Source organism: Urocitellus parryii, chromosome 2, assembly GCF_045843805.1.
Source record: "Urocitellus parryii isolate mUroPar1 chromosome 2, mUroPar1.hap1, whole genome shotgun sequence".
Classification (NCBI taxonomy): domain Eukaryota; kingdom Metazoa; phylum Chordata; class Mammalia; order Rodentia; family Sciuridae; genus Urocitellus; species Urocitellus parryii.
The window spans coordinates 136,994,559-137,012,212 of record NC_135532.1 but is presented as its reverse complement, the minus strand read 5'-3'; the positions used below and the strand labels follow the sequence as shown (position 1 = coordinate 137,012,212).

At 34.2% G+C, this 17,654-nt stretch overlaps 1 protein-coding gene across 5 annotated transcripts in view; it reads left to right on the top strand.

Annotated features, from left to right (window-relative positions):
* Positions 1-10,322, top strand: part of Tbl1xr1 (TBL1X/Y related 1) — a 158,410-nt gene extending 148,088 nt beyond the window's left edge. For all 5 annotated transcript variants that reach the window (XM_026382776.2, XM_026382756.2, XM_026382760.2 and 2 more), the window contains 3 exons: positions 303-468; positions 4,493-4,594; positions 5,437-10,322. In XM_026382776.2, the coding sequence (XP_026238561.1) occupies positions 303-468; positions 4,493-4,594; positions 5,437-5,463 (295 nt within the window). In that variant the 3' untranslated portion in view covers positions 5,464-10,322. The remainder of the gene's footprint in view (positions 1-302; positions 469-4,492; positions 4,595-5,436) is intronic.
* The last annotated feature ends 7,332 nt before the right edge of the window (positions 10,323-17,654 follow it).

Sequence of the window (17,654 nt, the reverse complement as noted above, 5' to 3'; positions counted from 1 at the left end):
AAAAGATAAAATATAAAATATGGGAAATTTTGTGTGGATCAGTAAAAATGGATTATTTAAAGAGAAGAATGCAGTAAATTAGCCCATTTATGTTTTCCAATTCAGGGATTTGGAGATGGTTTAAAGCTGCCTTTCTCTTTGGTTAGCTTTTACTTTCTAAAATACTTTCATCTTAACAGTCCAGTCTGCTTCTCATAAAGGATTTGTAGCAAGCCATTTAGGAATAGCAGACTATGGGAGGTTGGGAGAAGTCTGAGAAAGCATTCTATAACTTATAAAAAATTTTTTCCCTCCCTTTTCAGTGCATCCTTCGATTCTACTGTTAGGTTATGGGATGTAGACCGAGGAATTTGCATCCATACTTTGACAAAACACCAAGAGCCTGTGTACAGTGTAGCTTTCAGTCCTGATGGCAGGTATCTGGCAAGTGGTTCTTTTGACAAATGTGTGCACATCTGGAACACACAGGTATGTCTAAGTTATTTAAATGATCATGATCAAACACTCAAGGATTTAATGGGAAACATTTGCTTTTGCTTACCCAACCCTCCACCCTTTTGGTTATTCCTCATGCAATATTACTTCAGTTCTTACTTCTAAAAATGAAATACATTTGGGGGGAATTTCCAGTTAAATAAAGATGAAAACAAATATTTTCATATGTACACCAGAATTTAGAAATAGATTTAGATTTCTTATTTTTATTTATTATTATATTTGTTTTTTTAAGTAGCGTAGTAGACATAGAGTGTGAAAGCTTAAGACACATTTATTTAGGTAAATGACACTTTCTAAAAGAATTCTTTGAAGGAGCTCTATATGAGTAATCAAAAATATATTAAGAAGCCAGGCATAATGGTGCACGCCTGTAATCCCAGCAGCACAGGAGGGTGAGACAGGAGGATTGTGAGTTCAAAGTCAGCCTTAGCAACGTCAAAATACTAAGAAATTTAGTGAGACCCTCTCTCCAAATAAAATACAAAATAGGACTGGGGATGTGGCTCAGTGGCCAGTTACCCCTGAGTTTAATCCCTGGTTCTCCCCTGCCCTTCAAAAAAAAATGTATTAAGAGATAAGATTTTATGGCTGAACACAGTGAATTATTAGGGGGGAAAAGAAAACTTGTAATCCATATGATGTTTTCAGAGACTGTGCTGTGTACAGGTCCTTTCCTAAAAGTAGCATCACCTATTGCTTTCTTTTTCTTAAAAAAAATTTTCTGGGGCTGGGGTTATAGCTCAGTGGTAGAGCTCTTGCCTCGCATATATGAGGCGCTGGGTTCGATCCTCAGCACCACATAAAAATAAAGAAATTTTTTAAAAAGTTGAAAAAATTTTGTTTCCCGTGTTTTAGTTTTTGTGTTCCGTGTACCACATTTCTTTTATAGTGTAGGCTCTGCAGTCACCTGTCTCTTCATTCGTCTTTGCAGTTGTAGGACACATGTTGCTTGAGTTATTTTGATCTTTTTGATTTCTATAAACGTATACTAGAAGAATAAGGCCCTTGACGTATGAATATTTAATGTTGATATTTCACTGTTACTTTCTTGTCTCTGCTTTTCCATTTTCTCTCTTTATGAATATTTGCCTGTGTTGGATATATTCTGTAACTAAATGTACATGCTTTAGAAATTTGTTTCTGAATTTTAACTGTGTCTGAGAGGACACTAATTGTGTACCTAACTCAACCTTTTAAGACTTTTCAGTAGAATATTTGTAAAAGTGAATCAAAATATAAATAACAGTAATATAAATCTTCACACATATTTAAATTAGTCTTGTTTTTCATTTTCACATTTAATTATATTTTAAACAAAATATTATTATGAACATCCATATGCCTACCAACCAGATTTAATTGATAGGAACCTCTTGCCACAGTTGTTTTAGATCCTTTTCTTTCTGCATTTACATGACAAAAGTAGATAGAGCTAAAGTGTTTACCTCCTTTCTTTTTTCTCTTCCTTCCTAGAGGCTCTAAGCAAACCTGTACAGTGTATTTGTTATTCCCATGATGTATTAACTCACATGTATTAACTGTTTTGTGTTGTCAAATTGTACATAAATGGTATGAAATTGTATATATCATTTAAAGCTTCTATTTTTTTTACCATTTTATGTTTTAATTATAATCACATGAATACATGTAGGTCAAGAATGATGATTACTCTAGAACATTGTCTGAATGTAGCTGTTTATTCATTTTCTAATTGGTAGGCTTATAAACATTTGCTGTGAACATTCTTGCATGTGTTTTCTTTTGCAAATGAATGAAGGTTTTTCTAATACTTTTACCACACATACATAATGTGCGTGTACATACATACTTGTCTGTGAATGTGTATGGAGATTATGGGCCTACAAAACTGCTTTCAGACTCCTTATACCAAATTTTTACTTCTAGTAGCAATATTTTGGATTTCCTATTTTTCTCTGTCTTGAGATCATCAAACTGCTAAATATTTGTCCAATTTGGTGGATAATACTTTAATTTGTTCTTCCTTGATTGTTGGTGAGTTTAATGTCCTTTTAAATTCTTATTTTCCATTTGAATATTCTTTTTTTGGAGTAGATGCACTCAGTGCACACATCTCCCCTTATATTTCTATAGTGTTTTCATCCCCCCACCCCTATTGAATAGTTGGTGTTCTGTTCATTCTGTATTCTAATTCACTTTGGTCATATGGATTGCAATGATCTTGCAGTTCATTTTTTTTTTTCATTTTTTTTTTACTATGGTATTTATCATGGAGAAGTTTTTAATTTTAGTTTTCAGATTTATTTTTTTTTATTGCTTCCTTTCATAAAGTACTTTAAGCTTTTTGTATGTGCTTTTAACTCCTTTGGGATTGATTTTTATATATGGTGCAAAATAAAGTTACTTTACTGTTCTTCGCCTTTGGTCTTTAATATTTCCAACAAAGAGCATATACATTTCTGGACTTTGCTTATGACTGCTTTGAATCTACATACATTTGGGGGGAATTTCCAGTTAAATAAATGCCTTATTTCCAGTTAAATAATGCCTTATTTAAGTGTTTGACAGGTAAATGACTGAGGCTTTTCCCAATATCTGGCCCATTGGCCCTTTAGTCGTAACCCTACTTGTTGACCATACCATTTTGGTTAATTGTAGTCCAGTTCAAACTTAGAGATTAAGTATTTTGAAAAGTATGTTTTTAACTCCAAAGACATCTGTAGATTATACATATTTTATTTTCTATACCTCAGCTGAGTTTAGATTTTGTTGATGACATTCTTTTCTCATTAACTATACTCCAGGCTTACTGTATACTTAGTTTTCATTAATCCCATAAATTATCAGAAATTTTAGGTAGAACGCAAAAGAAACAGCTGGGCCTTCACATTCTTAAATCAGCCACAGCAAGCATCTGTGGTTTGTGCCACTATTATCAGACTGAATTTGAAGAGGAAAGAAAGGAAAATAATATTCCAGGCCAGTAGTTAACATGTATAGACTATATTGGGAAGTATTTGTAAGGTATGTGGTTTGCTATCATGTTGTTTTTAATTAGAGCTGCTCTTTTGCTTGACTTTTTAGGGTAACATAAAACTGCAAGGGTCACTTCTGTGGTTTGTCCTAGCAGAGTGCTAGAAGCACATTTTTCATGTTTTTCAGTTCTCGAAACAGGGCTTCTGCCCTCTTCCCTATTAATGACTGACTTCATAGGAATATACATTTTTGGACTGAATTGTAATTATTTAGAGCAGTGGAATGATTTTTGTTTTCATTACTGAAGGAATTAAATAATTTAGTTCTACTTTTGGCTAAATTATCAATGAAATTATTAGTGTTCCTGCTCATTTCTTTTTAACTTATAACATCTTTCAAGAATAATATATAGGGCTGGGGATATAGCTCTATTGGTAGAGTGCATGCCTTGCATGCATAAGGCCCTAGGTTCAATCCCCAGCACTAATAATAATAATAATAATAATAAATATTATTTTATCCTCCTCTTTGACCTATTTCCTTCTGTAGTTAAGGACTACTGAATAAATATAAATAAATATGGTATAAACAATAGATTTATATTGGGATTATCTTTATTTGTTATATTTCCTCTTTGAAATGTTTTATCAAACAGAATTAATTTTGTTTTTGAACATGATAGCAAAACTCATGCTTTTTTAAGTGATAATAACAAATATGTATTTCATGTCACATACTAAATCTTTATTTATGGCTGTTATTATCTGTATCAAAGAAGCCAAAGATATCTTAGTCAAGTGTTGTCATTAACACTAGTATAACTGAATATGTGTTAGAGTAATCTTTTGAGAGCAAACTGATAGTATTTTTACTTTTTAAAAAAATCTTCATTACATTTCTAGCATTTCAGAACTTGCACTTATTTTGGACTTGAAGCTAAGTCCAGCTTCTGATTGCTAGACATAAAACCATGTAATATTTTTATCTCACTGTTGGATTTGTAATTTTAATTTTTAAGATTCTGCTTTTCATTTTTTAGACAGGTGCTCTAGTTCACAGCTATAGGGGAACAGGTGGAATTTTTGAAGTTTGCTGGAATGCAGCAGGAGACAAAGTTGGAGCCAGTGCATCAGATGGTTCAGTAAGTATAATAGTTTCTAAAGGAGTGTGAGAGAGAGAGTTTGTGTGCGCATGCATGCACCTGTGTTTACCCATTGGAATGTGGCTTATCGCAGTAGCAACTAATTACTGAAGTTCTTTGCAAAGTAAATTTTAAGAAATGATATTGATTTTTTTCTCCCCCGAAGGCTATATACTCTTTATGTTCATTATATTCAAATAATGTAAATAAAATTTAGTTTCTCTTTTGCTGGAAGATTTTCTTCATAATCAAGGAAGGAACAGTTTTTACATAAATCTTAGTGAGATTAAATATAGTGGACTTTCACTCTGAGAGAAATTAGAATTTTTAGTGCCTATTTCTACTTTTTCCTTCCTGTAGAAGACTGTTGGTGGTTCAGGGAAGGAAGATTAGATGCTGTTGATTTCTGCAGAGTAAGGTGTGATATTGAAAGACTCTCAAGATGAGTTTGTACATTTTTAAAAAATATACCAGCTATGGCTTCTGGAGCTCTAAAAAGCAGAGGGAAGATGGAAAACCATTAGCTGTATACTGAAGCTATAGCTAAATATTATTTGTGAATGGTCTACTTTGTATGTTTCCCCCCTTCTTTTTCATGAACAATGCAATTCCTAATAATTCTAGCTATGTTTCTTCCCCAATATTATTAGCTTATGGTTGTTTCCTTTGCTTAGATAATCTTTTAACTTCTCTGTTAGTAAAGTGCCCATTTTGCTGAAGGTTCATGAACTTAGAACTGAGAAACAGATTTGGAATTGTACCACAGAAAAGTTAAACTTGAAATGTAAAAAAAAAAAAAAAAAAATTCTGAACTCATGGTTGATTATTTTAATTTCTTTCAGGTTTGTGTATTAGACCTTCGGAAATAGCGCTACTAGTTGGAAGCCATGGACCGACTATGAATGTGTACATAGCCAAAATGACTGTCCCTGACCCACGTACTGCTATAGTCCCACTTGAACCATGGCCAGTCCACTACAGCCAAATCTAAAAGAAATATATACATACAGTGTATATAAACAAAATTGCACCCTGAAGATGACAGAGTTTTGTCACAGCTTGTGAATTCTGTTCACCAAGTGCTGGAATCTAATCTGCTGTGCCCCTAAAATAGCATTTAGAAGTTTGGATATGAAAAACAGAAGAAAGAGATATACGTTATAAAAGCAGACCATACATACATGTACCAGTTTTTGGATACTAATGACAGCCTTGTCTCCCCCTTTGAATCAGCAGACACCATGGATTATATTCTTTTTTTTCCTTTCAGTAGTGAGCAGTTTGTATGTACAGAGAAAATGGACTTAAAAAAAAAAAACTTGCAGCAGTAGTTTGTTCTTGCTTTTAAATTTTGTTTTTGGTTTAGATTATGGATGCATGAAGTAAGGGAGTGAATCAGTTTCTTGTTTATATTTTTTTCACCTTTTAAACAAAAAAAATCTTAAAAATATTTTAATGCATTCTTTTGAAGAGGTTAATGTTTGGTACATTTTATGGCTCCCAGAGCATATATTCAATTGGTGCATATTGTGGAAGGAAGGGGGAATTTGAAATTAAATGAAAACATATGACTTGGGTCATGGCAATCTGTAAGACACATCAGTAAAAGGGTATTATGCTCTGTTTTTTTTTTGTTGTTGTTGTTGTTGTTTGTTTGTTTTTTTTCTGGTTCTTTTTTTTTGTGATGTGGCTTAAATACAATAGTTTCTTTTTTGGGACATATTTCTGCCAATTAAAGACTAGAAGGGCACAAATTTTTTTTTTTAATACCATAGAGAAGATACATTTTTAAAAAATCTTCTGATGTTTTGTAGCCATAACTGAATTATGGTTAAAATGTGCACTATTGTGAAAAGGAGCAAAGTAGTTTTGGGTTTTTCGTTGTTTATTTGTTTTGCTTTGTTTTCTAAGAGATTAAAACGTTTCTGGATAAGGATTAGCTTCTCAAAGTGTCCATCATTCTGTATAGAAGCTTAACTATGTAATGTAACCAAACTCCAGTATTAAGAATCTCTCATGTTGATTTTCTTTTATACAAAGCAAGATAACGGCATATAACACTGCCATTACATGGCAATATGCTTGCTACCTTAGTTTAAAAAACAATCTTTAAAACAAAAGACTTGCTTCAAGGTATTTTTAATAGCAGTGATTCAGAATTAAAAAAAAAAAAAGATAATTGCACTAACCTCCTTGCTGCTCTGATTCTGCATTTGTGGTACTTGTGACTACATTTTTTTTTTCAAGTATAAGATAGATTTAAGCTGCTATTTTTTTTTCCAGTAATCACTACTCTATCATGTCTTTTACTCTGTTTATGTCAAGTGTTTTCTTAAAGATAACAGGCATCAAATCTCTTGTGCTCATGCAACTAAAAGTAAAATATACAGACAAATGTTAGCATGAGGCCATGTTTATGTGTATGATTAACAGGGTTTGTCATGATTAATATAAGAATCTAGGAGTGTCAATTTGGAAGAGAATAGTTGTCAAATTTATATCTTACAGATTTTAATTAAGGAATTGTTTATTATCAAGCTTAGCAAATTTACAACACTATTTCTGTCAATAATTATTTTGAGGCCTTTACTGCTAAAATTTTAACCTGTGTTCTGTGTTGAAGTGGAAACTGATTTAACCCAAGTTAATGCAGCTTTGATTTGCAGCATTTGTTGTTTTGCTATTTTTACAAAACAGCATTGATTGAAGCAAGTCTTGGTTTTACTAAGGTAGAGTAGCATTTGCTATAGGTAAAGAGAATAAATACACTTAATTTTCACAATACATTGTTATATGTACCCCAGTTGTTGATAGTGGGGACTATGATACTGTAATAATATTTTTTAAGATTTACATCCAGAGAGGCAGTCATTCATGATGGTTTTGTGCCAGCTGTTTTTAGGGTTTTGGATCACATTAGAGATAATTTAGAACTTATTACCCTGTGACTTATGTAGGAAACCTAATATGCTGAGTATCTGGCACTTGAAATCCTGCTTTTATTGCTAGAGGTTCACATCTGGTTGACCTCTGTTGTTGTTTAAAAAAAATAAATAAAAATAAAAAAATCTGTGCAATAATTTTTAAATGTGCTCCCAGGAATAGACACAAATGTTTTGAGTATGTTTAAGCTGCATTTTCCTTTAGTGATGCATTTGTCAATTGCACTGAATTTAAATCTGAAAGTCAGAGGTGATTATTGATAGTACTTTTGTATTTTGATATGGACAATTTATTCATTTGCATACAGTTATTGACTTTTTTCCCAGCTGATTAAAAGATAGTCAAGAAATTCTGTAATATAGCTGTCAAAATGGACAGCTACATTTTTATGATATTGTCATCTTTGCTGTTTTTTTTTTTAAATTCTTTAGCTATTTTACTTACGCATAATAGCCACAATAGGACATATAAAGATTATAAATGCAGAGCTTTATTATCCTGAAGTCTTGGGTCTTTCAAGTGTAAACTTCTCTGAAAGGTATCCATTTTGTAGGCTTGGGTTCTTGGTGAGCATACAATTGTTTGTTTTTGCTGCTGTTCTCACATCATCATTGCCTGCTGATGTGCCACGATGCTGCTCCAATAGACAAAAACAAGATCGTCTCTAATTTGAGCAGTAACATGATTGCAAGAGACCAAGTTTCACAGCCTGTAAAGTTCTATATTTGGGGTTCTTACTCATTTTTCCTCCCATTTTTTCCTGAGAATTTATTCCTGAAGATCAACTGAATCCAGTAGTTGGTCTATGGAATTCATTATGTTTTATATGCTACTGTAAGAAATGTATGATCATATGGAAAAATAGGAAGGGAAAATTTGATTAAAATAGAATGAAGAAAGAACAGCTGCCACTCTTAAATGTCATAAAGGAATTTTTTTTTTCTTCTCCAAGTAGGAAATCCCTTAAGTACTTACATTTGCTCCAGTCCCCTTTCCAACAATCAGGTAATATTACTGACTTTCAAATGACTTTTAGAAGTGGTAACTGATAATTTCCTAATAGGTCTTAGAACGTATCAAATTGTTTTAATTAATTATTCTCTAGGTAAGTATGTTTTAGGGTAAAACATCTTTTACAGATACTGAAAGTGCCTCCTTTTGTGGTGTAAAAAACAAATTATGGTGCAAAAGTAATCACTAGATTGAATTACACGAAGGTTTTTTGCTTTTTGACATACAAAAATGTCAAGAGAAAGGCCAAAGATTTGTACTTTTTCACTTAACTTATAAAAGCACTCCTTTTTTCCTTAAACTTCTTTCTGTCAAATTAGATTTAATGAGAGAGTACTATTTTTAAGGAGCTATCTGTTTATGTAGACTGATTTTGTTTAGAGTAATGTAAACTAATAATGAGTAGAGGCCTGAAGAGGACTGTGCATTTTTGCTATTAAAGGAATCACAAATGACCATACTTCTGCGAGCAAAAATGACGAGTTTTATTAGATAAGTAGAAAACTAAATCTTAAATGCAGTGCTGTTTACTCTTTTAAGTCAGTTTTCATTTTCTTATATACATTGTACATTTCTACAGAACCTGTGTTTATTCTCATATGGTAAGGAAGGTACTTGCACATGGTAAATTACTGTTAACAGTTTCCGAAGAAATCCTGTTTCAGTGGACCAACATTGTGGCATGGCAGCAAATGCCAACATTTTGGGGAATAGCAGCAAACCTACAAGAGACCCTGATTGGTGTTTTTGTTTGTTTATTTGTTTGTTGGTTTGTTTTTGGTCCCTTCCCCCTTCTCTGAATCAGCAGGGATGGAAGGAGGTGGGTAGGGAAGTTATGAATTACTCCTTCCAGTAGTAGCTCTGAAGTGTCACATTTAATATCAGTTTTGTTTTTTTAACATGATTCTAGTTAAATGTAGGAGAGAGAAAAAAAGGAAGTTCACTTTTTTTAATACACTGATTTAGAAATTTGATGTCTTATATCAGTAGTTCTGAGGTATTGATAGCATTCTTTATTTCTGCCTTTACGTTACCAGTATTGAAGCAGGGTGAATAACTAGGGCATATTTTTTTTTCTAGTAAGCTGTTTCATGATGTTGTCTTTGGAATTTCTGGATAAGTTCAAGAAAACATTCTGCATGTTGTATCTAGTCTGATGTATTTACCCATCTCATTAAAACAAAACCAGGCAGACTGCATTTTGTAGCTCTGTAATCCTTGAATACAGAAGTAATTTTCTCTTTCCTGACTTTGACATTGTAGCTATAATGTTTTCATTTTAATTTTTACAAATCCTTTGGGTCTAATTCTGTGAGCCTACCTATAGCACTGGATTAAAATGTCTGCATCATTTCTTTAGTTATCCAGTTAACTTTAAAACTGTTGTAAAAGTGTAAACCAGCCCATGACAGTTTTTTGTACATGTTAAACAACTTTATTGTTCAGTTTTCATGATTATTGTGTAAGGAAGACTGATATAGATGTTCTATGCTGTCCTGGACCATGTTAATTACACTTATGATGTATTTTGGTTCCACATCACAATGATTTGTCCCCAATGACCCTTTTATCCTTTCTAGGCACATTTTTTGTTGTTGTTGTTGCAGATTCCCTTTGCATTGTATTGCTTTGACAACTGTAATTTGAATCAGATCTGAAAGAGGTCCAGAATAAAATATATTTTGATATTATGTTGGCTGTGTACATATATAAAACCTTTGATATCTACGTAGTTTGTATAGTCTATTTGCTAGTCAAGTAATAAGAGAGGGATGATATTTCCTGTTTACATTTAATTACTTTATTTCCTCCAGTGTTGTGTAGAATAAACCTTCTTGCTCTGAGTTAGCCTTCATAACATAACATGTCTATTTTCTCCCTTACTATTGTTACCAATTATAACAACTTTCATCAGAACCCCCAAATACTGTTTCATAAACATTGTTTTCCAAGATAAATACTTAAAAATTAAGCCCATAGATAAAATTACAAATTTTACTATTTTATTACTTCTTGCAGAAGATAAGATTTTTTTAAATGAAGGAATTATTTTCTATTTTTATTAAAGAATAATAGAGCATCTAATCAGCTGAGGGATAGCAATTACTTTTAAGTTATTTTGAAAACTCAATATTGTATTTAAAGGATATTATCTCACATAACCAATCTAAAAGAGACCTCAGATTTATTTGTTTGCTTAGCATGCAGTTGAGAACAAAACAGTGTCTACATGTTATTGGCAATTTTTAGGGCAGGAGGCTCAATGTCCTTAATGATATTTTCCCCTTCATATAGAACATTTATGACATTCATTTCCATCCTTAGCCAGGATGTTTATGTTATTACAACCTTAATAACCTATGAGAAATGATATTAGGCATCTTCCAGGTTTAATTAATCTCAGTTCCTCAGTGTTACATACAGACTTTTTCAGAAGAATCATTGAGCAAATTTTTGTATTTTGTCTTTAGAAAACTTCTTTCTCCAGGTCTTCTGTCTTTTCTTTCCATTTCCTTAAACAGAAAAAATACAAGTATACTCTTACCATGTTTTATTAGTTATAAGCCACTGCTAACTAAATCTTTGGTTTTCAAGGGGTTAACTTTTATTGCATGGCATAGATTGTTAATATGCATTTTATACTTTTCCAGAAAGTATTGGACTACTAAGGATTAGAATCCATGTGAGCTTGAAGTTAAGCTGAAATTAATTTAAGCAGTCATTGAAGGGATTACTTTTAATTTCATAGTTCTTATACTTTTCATGGATTAGATTTCTTACCTGTTATAATACATAGCCAATGAAAGTTTACTGTTTTTCAATATAGTCCTTTGAAAAATACAGTGAGGGAAAAGCCACCGTGGAGGGTGCTTTTCTCTACTGTCCCAAAGCTCCCTGTCAACAATGAAATGTTAACCCTATGCTACTTTTTCTGCATGCTTCTTAAATGTTATATCTCAATGCTTAATTGTCCTAACTTGTAATATTTTTGTATTAAATTTTTTAGGAGTTCCTTGTAATTTCTTTATAATTTAAAATATATTAAACACAAAGTGTTTAGTAAAGTACAGATGACAATTACTAATGTTTCTTGGTTGTTGGGTTTGCATGATTAGTTGGGAAGACAATTCACATTTTAATAATTAAGACCAATGGGGTGAGATCTACACTGAAAAAGATCACAGTCCTCTTATTTAGTCATTGTTCTGTTTTTAAAAACAACTTTCTAACATACTAATCCATTATCAGAATGGGCTGTGTTAAGAAATAGTGTGCTACAAGATAGTACAAAAGCATAGTTTGGAGGACTGCCGGTCAGCACTGTGGAGAACTCAAGCACTACAGGAGAACTTCAAGTAATCAAACACTTGCCTTAAAAATACAGTCAGACTGACTCAGCCTGAGATCAGACGTCTGAAAAACATCAGCTTAGGACATTTTGAAAAATCTACACATTGCATGTTGACTTTTTCTGTGTAAGTTTTTGTTGGCTTATTTTATACACAGTATTGCATTAGGTTAATTTTCTGATTTCCAATTTGGTTACCTAAGGAACAGTATACTCCAGTGGAGGGCAAAGAATAGCTAAAAGCAGAAACGCTTGCACATTTGATGGCATAAAGTGAAATAATTGAATTTAAAATGACATGGAGATATACTATGTAGCATTAGTTTCATATTTCCAGCTGAAGTTGAGATATTTTAATGTTTGGAAACAAGATTTAAAGTGGGACATACTGTTAAAGTCTTGCGATAAAGAGATCAAGATTAAATTAGAGGTAAGTTTATTTGACTTTTAAAACTGTCAGTTAAACACCAGTGTACATTGGAATTCTTTTTAAAACAAAATACCTGGCCCTACCTTTAACCTGTTTGGTCAATATGGTAGCACTAAGTAAGTGCAGTTTCTTTTCATTTGCTTCTTTGCTTTGTATAGATGACCTGTGTGGGAGGGGGCACTGTCACTGGCATATGTTTTATTATAAGAGTGTATACTTTAAAAGAAATTCGGATACAAGATATAAATAATAGATTCCCTTTGAAAACCCTTAACCAAGTCATCAGTGGTATCTGCTGGTAGCATTTGTATCCTTCCAGACTTTTTTGGAGGTGGGGGAGCACATACCAAGTATTAAACCTAAGGCCACTTAACTGCGGAGCCATGTCTGCAGCCCTTTTAATTTTTTATTTTGAGGCAAGGTCTGGCTAAGTGGCTTTAGTCATGGACTTGAGAAACTCACCTTTTCATTGAATTCATCAGGGAATGTTGTCACTACCCTGTAGATGTAGCTTGAACTATAGGGTTTCAGAGCTTGCATTCTGCCTAATGTCCCAGGAATCTGAACTCCACCATATTTGTTTGTTTGTTTTATTTGTAGGTGGACACAATACATTTATTTTATTTATTTATGTGGTGCTGAGAATTGAACCCAGTACCTCACACATGCGAGGTAAGCGCTCTACTGCTGGGCTACAACTCCAGCCTCCATCATTGTTATTTTTTTACCTAAGTTTTCCCCATCTATAAAATGTTGCTAGTGATAGTTACATCATAGACTGGTTACAGGATTAAACTTTTAATACATCTGTAAAGCCCTTAAAGAACATTGTCTGGTTATGTAAACTGTATTTCACCATTTTGATTTTTTTTATGGTTGCATTGTATTACACACCAAAATTTAGCCTCCTCGATGTATATTTACTTTTCTTCATTTATTCCCATTAAAATCAATGGTACACAGTGAGCACAGTAGTTGCACACCTTTATAATCCCAGCTCTTCTGAGGGCTGAGGCAGGAGAATTGCAAGTTTGAGGCCAGCCTTGGCAACCTAGATGAGCACCCGTCTCAAAAAAGGGCTTGGTGCATAGCTCAGTGGTAGAGGTAGAGCGTCCCTGGGTTCAATCCCCAGTACTGCCCCTCTATTTCTACCTTTACACATAAACACAGTAGTGCAGTAAACAAATATCTGCGTATATGTAGGACAGTTCAGCAGTCCGCTCTGTTTCACACCCCAGATTAACAGCCACTTCAAAGAATCTATAAAACTCACCGCTCAGTCATTTTCTGGCAATTTCAAAAGGGGTCATTTAGGAATTTGTTGTAGGGAGAGTTCTTGGGAATCATGTTTTATAGATTTAGTAATAGTGAGAGAAGGTAATTTAGACAAGTGAGAGGCATGGCAGGGTTTAGGGAAAAACAGCCTTTTTTTAAGCATTTAGTGACTAAATGCTTAAGATACAACTAGGATTTGTTAATCATGGGTGGATTTTTCTGCTGCAGAGCACAGTAAACATGTTAAATCTAACTAGGGTGCATGGAACTACCAAACTGAATACCATATACTTTTATTGAGAGCCAAATTCTTAGTCCATATGGGAGCTTACGAAACATTTGGGGTTTTTTTTTCCTGAAACTTGGGTTTTTTTTTTTTTTTTTTTTTTGGCCACTTTAACTCATTTTCCCACCCCCATTCCTGAGTTCTTGTTGGATTTTTTTTTTTTCTTAAAATATTTGTTGAGTATTTAGCATGTCCCAAGAAGTGTGTCTGGCACTGGATGACTAGTGAGCTAGAAAGAAATAGGCTCTGTTCTTTCAAAGGGAAGTTAGAAAAAGAATTAGATTGAAATATCTAAAATTACCATTTTTCTAAGTCAGAACTGTTGAAGATTCAAGCCATTCAATGTAATTTAAAGGAGAGAGGTACCTGAAGGTCAGAGGTTTTTAGTCTTTAGCTCGCATGACTGCATCTGTAATTTTTTTTTGTCTATCTTGTAGTAGTAGTCACTATTATAACTTTATATATTTGCATATTTACATCTTTTAAACAGTGTCCAATAGATGCCTTAACCATGAAGGACAAAGAAATTAAGTAGTTCTTATTAAGAAGTTTATGATTTTTACCTGTTAAGAATAATAGGCATATTTCAACTATTATTGCTAATATAGCCAGGAACTCAGAGATATTGGAGTCTTGTATCAGTCATTGTATCCCTTTTCTCGAATCTTCATGCCCTATCAGGTTTCCAAAGAAGCAAAAGTAATAGAATATTAAAGAATTACATTAAAAGTGATATGAGCTAATTTTATCACCAGAGGCTGGTTTGGTTTAGTACTTTCCTGCTCAAGAGTAGCCTATCAAGCAACTTAGCAAGACCCTGTCTTAAAAAGGGATTGGAGATGTGGCTTAGTGGTTGAGTGCCCCTGGGTTTAATCCTGGTACCAAAAAGACAAGACAAAACAAAGCCAATCAACCAACTGGAGACTTCTTAGGAATCATCTCAGATCCCTATGAAATCAGAAGCTGCAATTATAGTATCTCCCAAGAGAATTGTTACACACTTTAAAGTTTGAGAATTCCTAGTTATGGCCAAGTCAAAATGGAGGGTCGTAAACCTCCCTCTCCATGCCCATCCCACTTTCTTGAGGCTAGCAGCAAATCTTGAGACCACTGTAATACAGTTATTGGTAGGAGTAGAGGGAGAGAGGAAGAGGTCTCCAAAAGGAACCCTGACACTCTAATGATTAGAAGATCGAGTGAAAAAACAATATAGAGTATCCACCTTTCTTTAAAGGATCCTCATAAAAGACGGGAACCCTAATTAGTTGGGAGTGGTGGTGCATATGTATAATCCCAGCTGTTTGGGAGGCTGAGGGCATAGAGTTGCTTGTTCTAGGCCAACCTAATAACATGGTGAGATTAAAAAGTCTGGGAATATAACTCAACAGCAGAGTGCTTGCTCAGCATGTGTGAGGTCCTGGGTCCAGTCTCCAGTGCTGTAAGAATAAGCAGTAATCATGCCCATATTAGTAATGTCATAATTATCTCAGACTCTGAACAATTGAACAAATTACTTGGATAATCTGGGCAACCTACCCTATCTACTTATGTCTATCTGTAAACTGGGGAATGATTACTTCCACAGGTTGTAAAGATTAAAAAATAACACATACATTTTTAAGTGCTAAACCTACCACATAGTAAAGCATGAGAAATAGAACATTCCCTTCCCCTCATTGTGATGGTGGTACAAGAGTTAGGACGACATTTCAGGAGCAGAAGTTCCCATCCTTCTCTGTTCAGATTTACGTTATGTACCTTGGGTTATGTTACCACAGCTGTTGATGTTCAGTAATCACTTTGAAAATGACTATGGCTGCTTAAATTCTTTTGGAATCATCCTGTGGATTTTATTTTCGGAGAGGGCTGGTGAGTCATATCTTCCCTGTATCCTTGCATATCTGTGACTACCTGTGTTACCTTACCCAGAAATGAATACTCAATACCAGTGTACAACTCAATTGGTCGATGCTGAAGTCAGTCAAGGACTCTCACATGAGAGTCAGTGACATTCTATTCTAGACCTACTATAGTAGAACATATGCCGAGTGAGTATCCACAGTCTGCATCTTTCATGAACTCTACAGAGAATGGCTGGCGTGGGACCCACCAACTTTTGTCAGTCATAGTTGCTGTGTAGTTGTCTAAGGCCAATGTAGACTTTTTCTTCTTACAGGTAAATTTTTTTTGATGGACCTTTTTTTATTCATTTATTTATATACAGTGCTGAGAATCGAACCCAGTGCCTCCCACATGTGAGGCAAGTGCTCTACTACTGAGCCACAACCCCTACCCATACAGGTAAGTTTTTTTATACCCAAGGATTCATTGACCCTTAAATATGGTAATTACTCAGGTTATGCCTATGTATTGATCATGTCTGCTTTGGTCCTAGAACTTAGGAAATTATTTCTAGCTACACATATATATTTCCCTTTTCTTAAAGGAAATAAAGCTTATTTGTAATTGAGTATGGCATTTCATGATGTTTTGTTGATCTTTGCTGCAAACCCAGTTGAAGTAAGTATGTATGAAGATACAATAGCACCAAATATATAAAAGCACCATTATGATTTTTATTTTCTCCACTAGTGCTTGGTAGATCTAGAAAGTAGATGACTTGGGTAGTGATAGAGAAAAGCAGGAACACTGGGTGCAGAGCATTTAACAGTCCATGGGAGAGCCCTCTAGTTAATGAGGATAGGATAATACCTAGGAGAGGTACAGGTAACATTGTTGGAAAGTTTCGTGTCTGGAAAGACTCCATTTCTCTGAAGGGAACAAACTGCAGCCTACCTTGAGGACAAGAACAAACTGTCTCACATTTGAGTTTAACTGTGTCTAGTGTGTAGACGTCAGTAGGTGAGAAGGTATGCTGCAACAAAAGGGCCCATCTGTTTGTAAAGTGAAGGATGCTCAGTTGTGGAGAATCTTCTGGAGATGGATTAGGGTGGAAGTTAAGTGGCAGGGCCTGGGGGTGACCTGTTGTTCATTATGAACCAAGCATCTGGGAAAATTATTTTCTCCCCAAATTCAGTCACAGTCTATACCATACTGAAATACATAATGCACCATCTCTAAGGTTTCTTCTCTTTTTTAATTCTTTTAAGTTATACATGACAGTAGAATGCATTTTGACATATCATACGTACATGGAGTATAATTTCCCATTCTTGTGGTTGTACATGATGAGGAGTTACACTGGTCATGTATTTTTTCATGATCATAGGAAAGTAATATCTTTTTCATTCTACTCTCTTTTTCATTCACATCCCTCCTCCCTTTCTTCCATTCCCCTGTCCAATCTGTTGAACATCCACTCTACGTACCCCACCCCAGCCTATTGTGAGTCAGCTTCCACATATCAGAGACTATTCGACCTTTGGGTTTTTTGAAATTGGCTTATTTCACTTAGCATGATAGTTCCAGTTCCATCTATTTTTTAGTAAATGCCATAATTTCATTATTCTTTATGGCTGGATAATATTCCATTGTGTGTATATGTACTACATTTTCTTTATTTGTATATTGAAGGGCACGTAGGTTGCTTCCATATCTTAGCAATTGTGAATTGAACTGCTGTGGACATTGGTGTGGCTGTGTCGCTATACTGTGCTGATTTTAAATCCTTTGGGTGTATACTGAGGAGTGGGATAACTGGGTCAAGTGATGGTTTCATTCCAAGTTTTCTAAGAAATCTCCATACTGCTCTCCAGAGTGGTCGCACCAATTTGCAGTCCTACCAGCAATGTATGAGTGTGCCTTT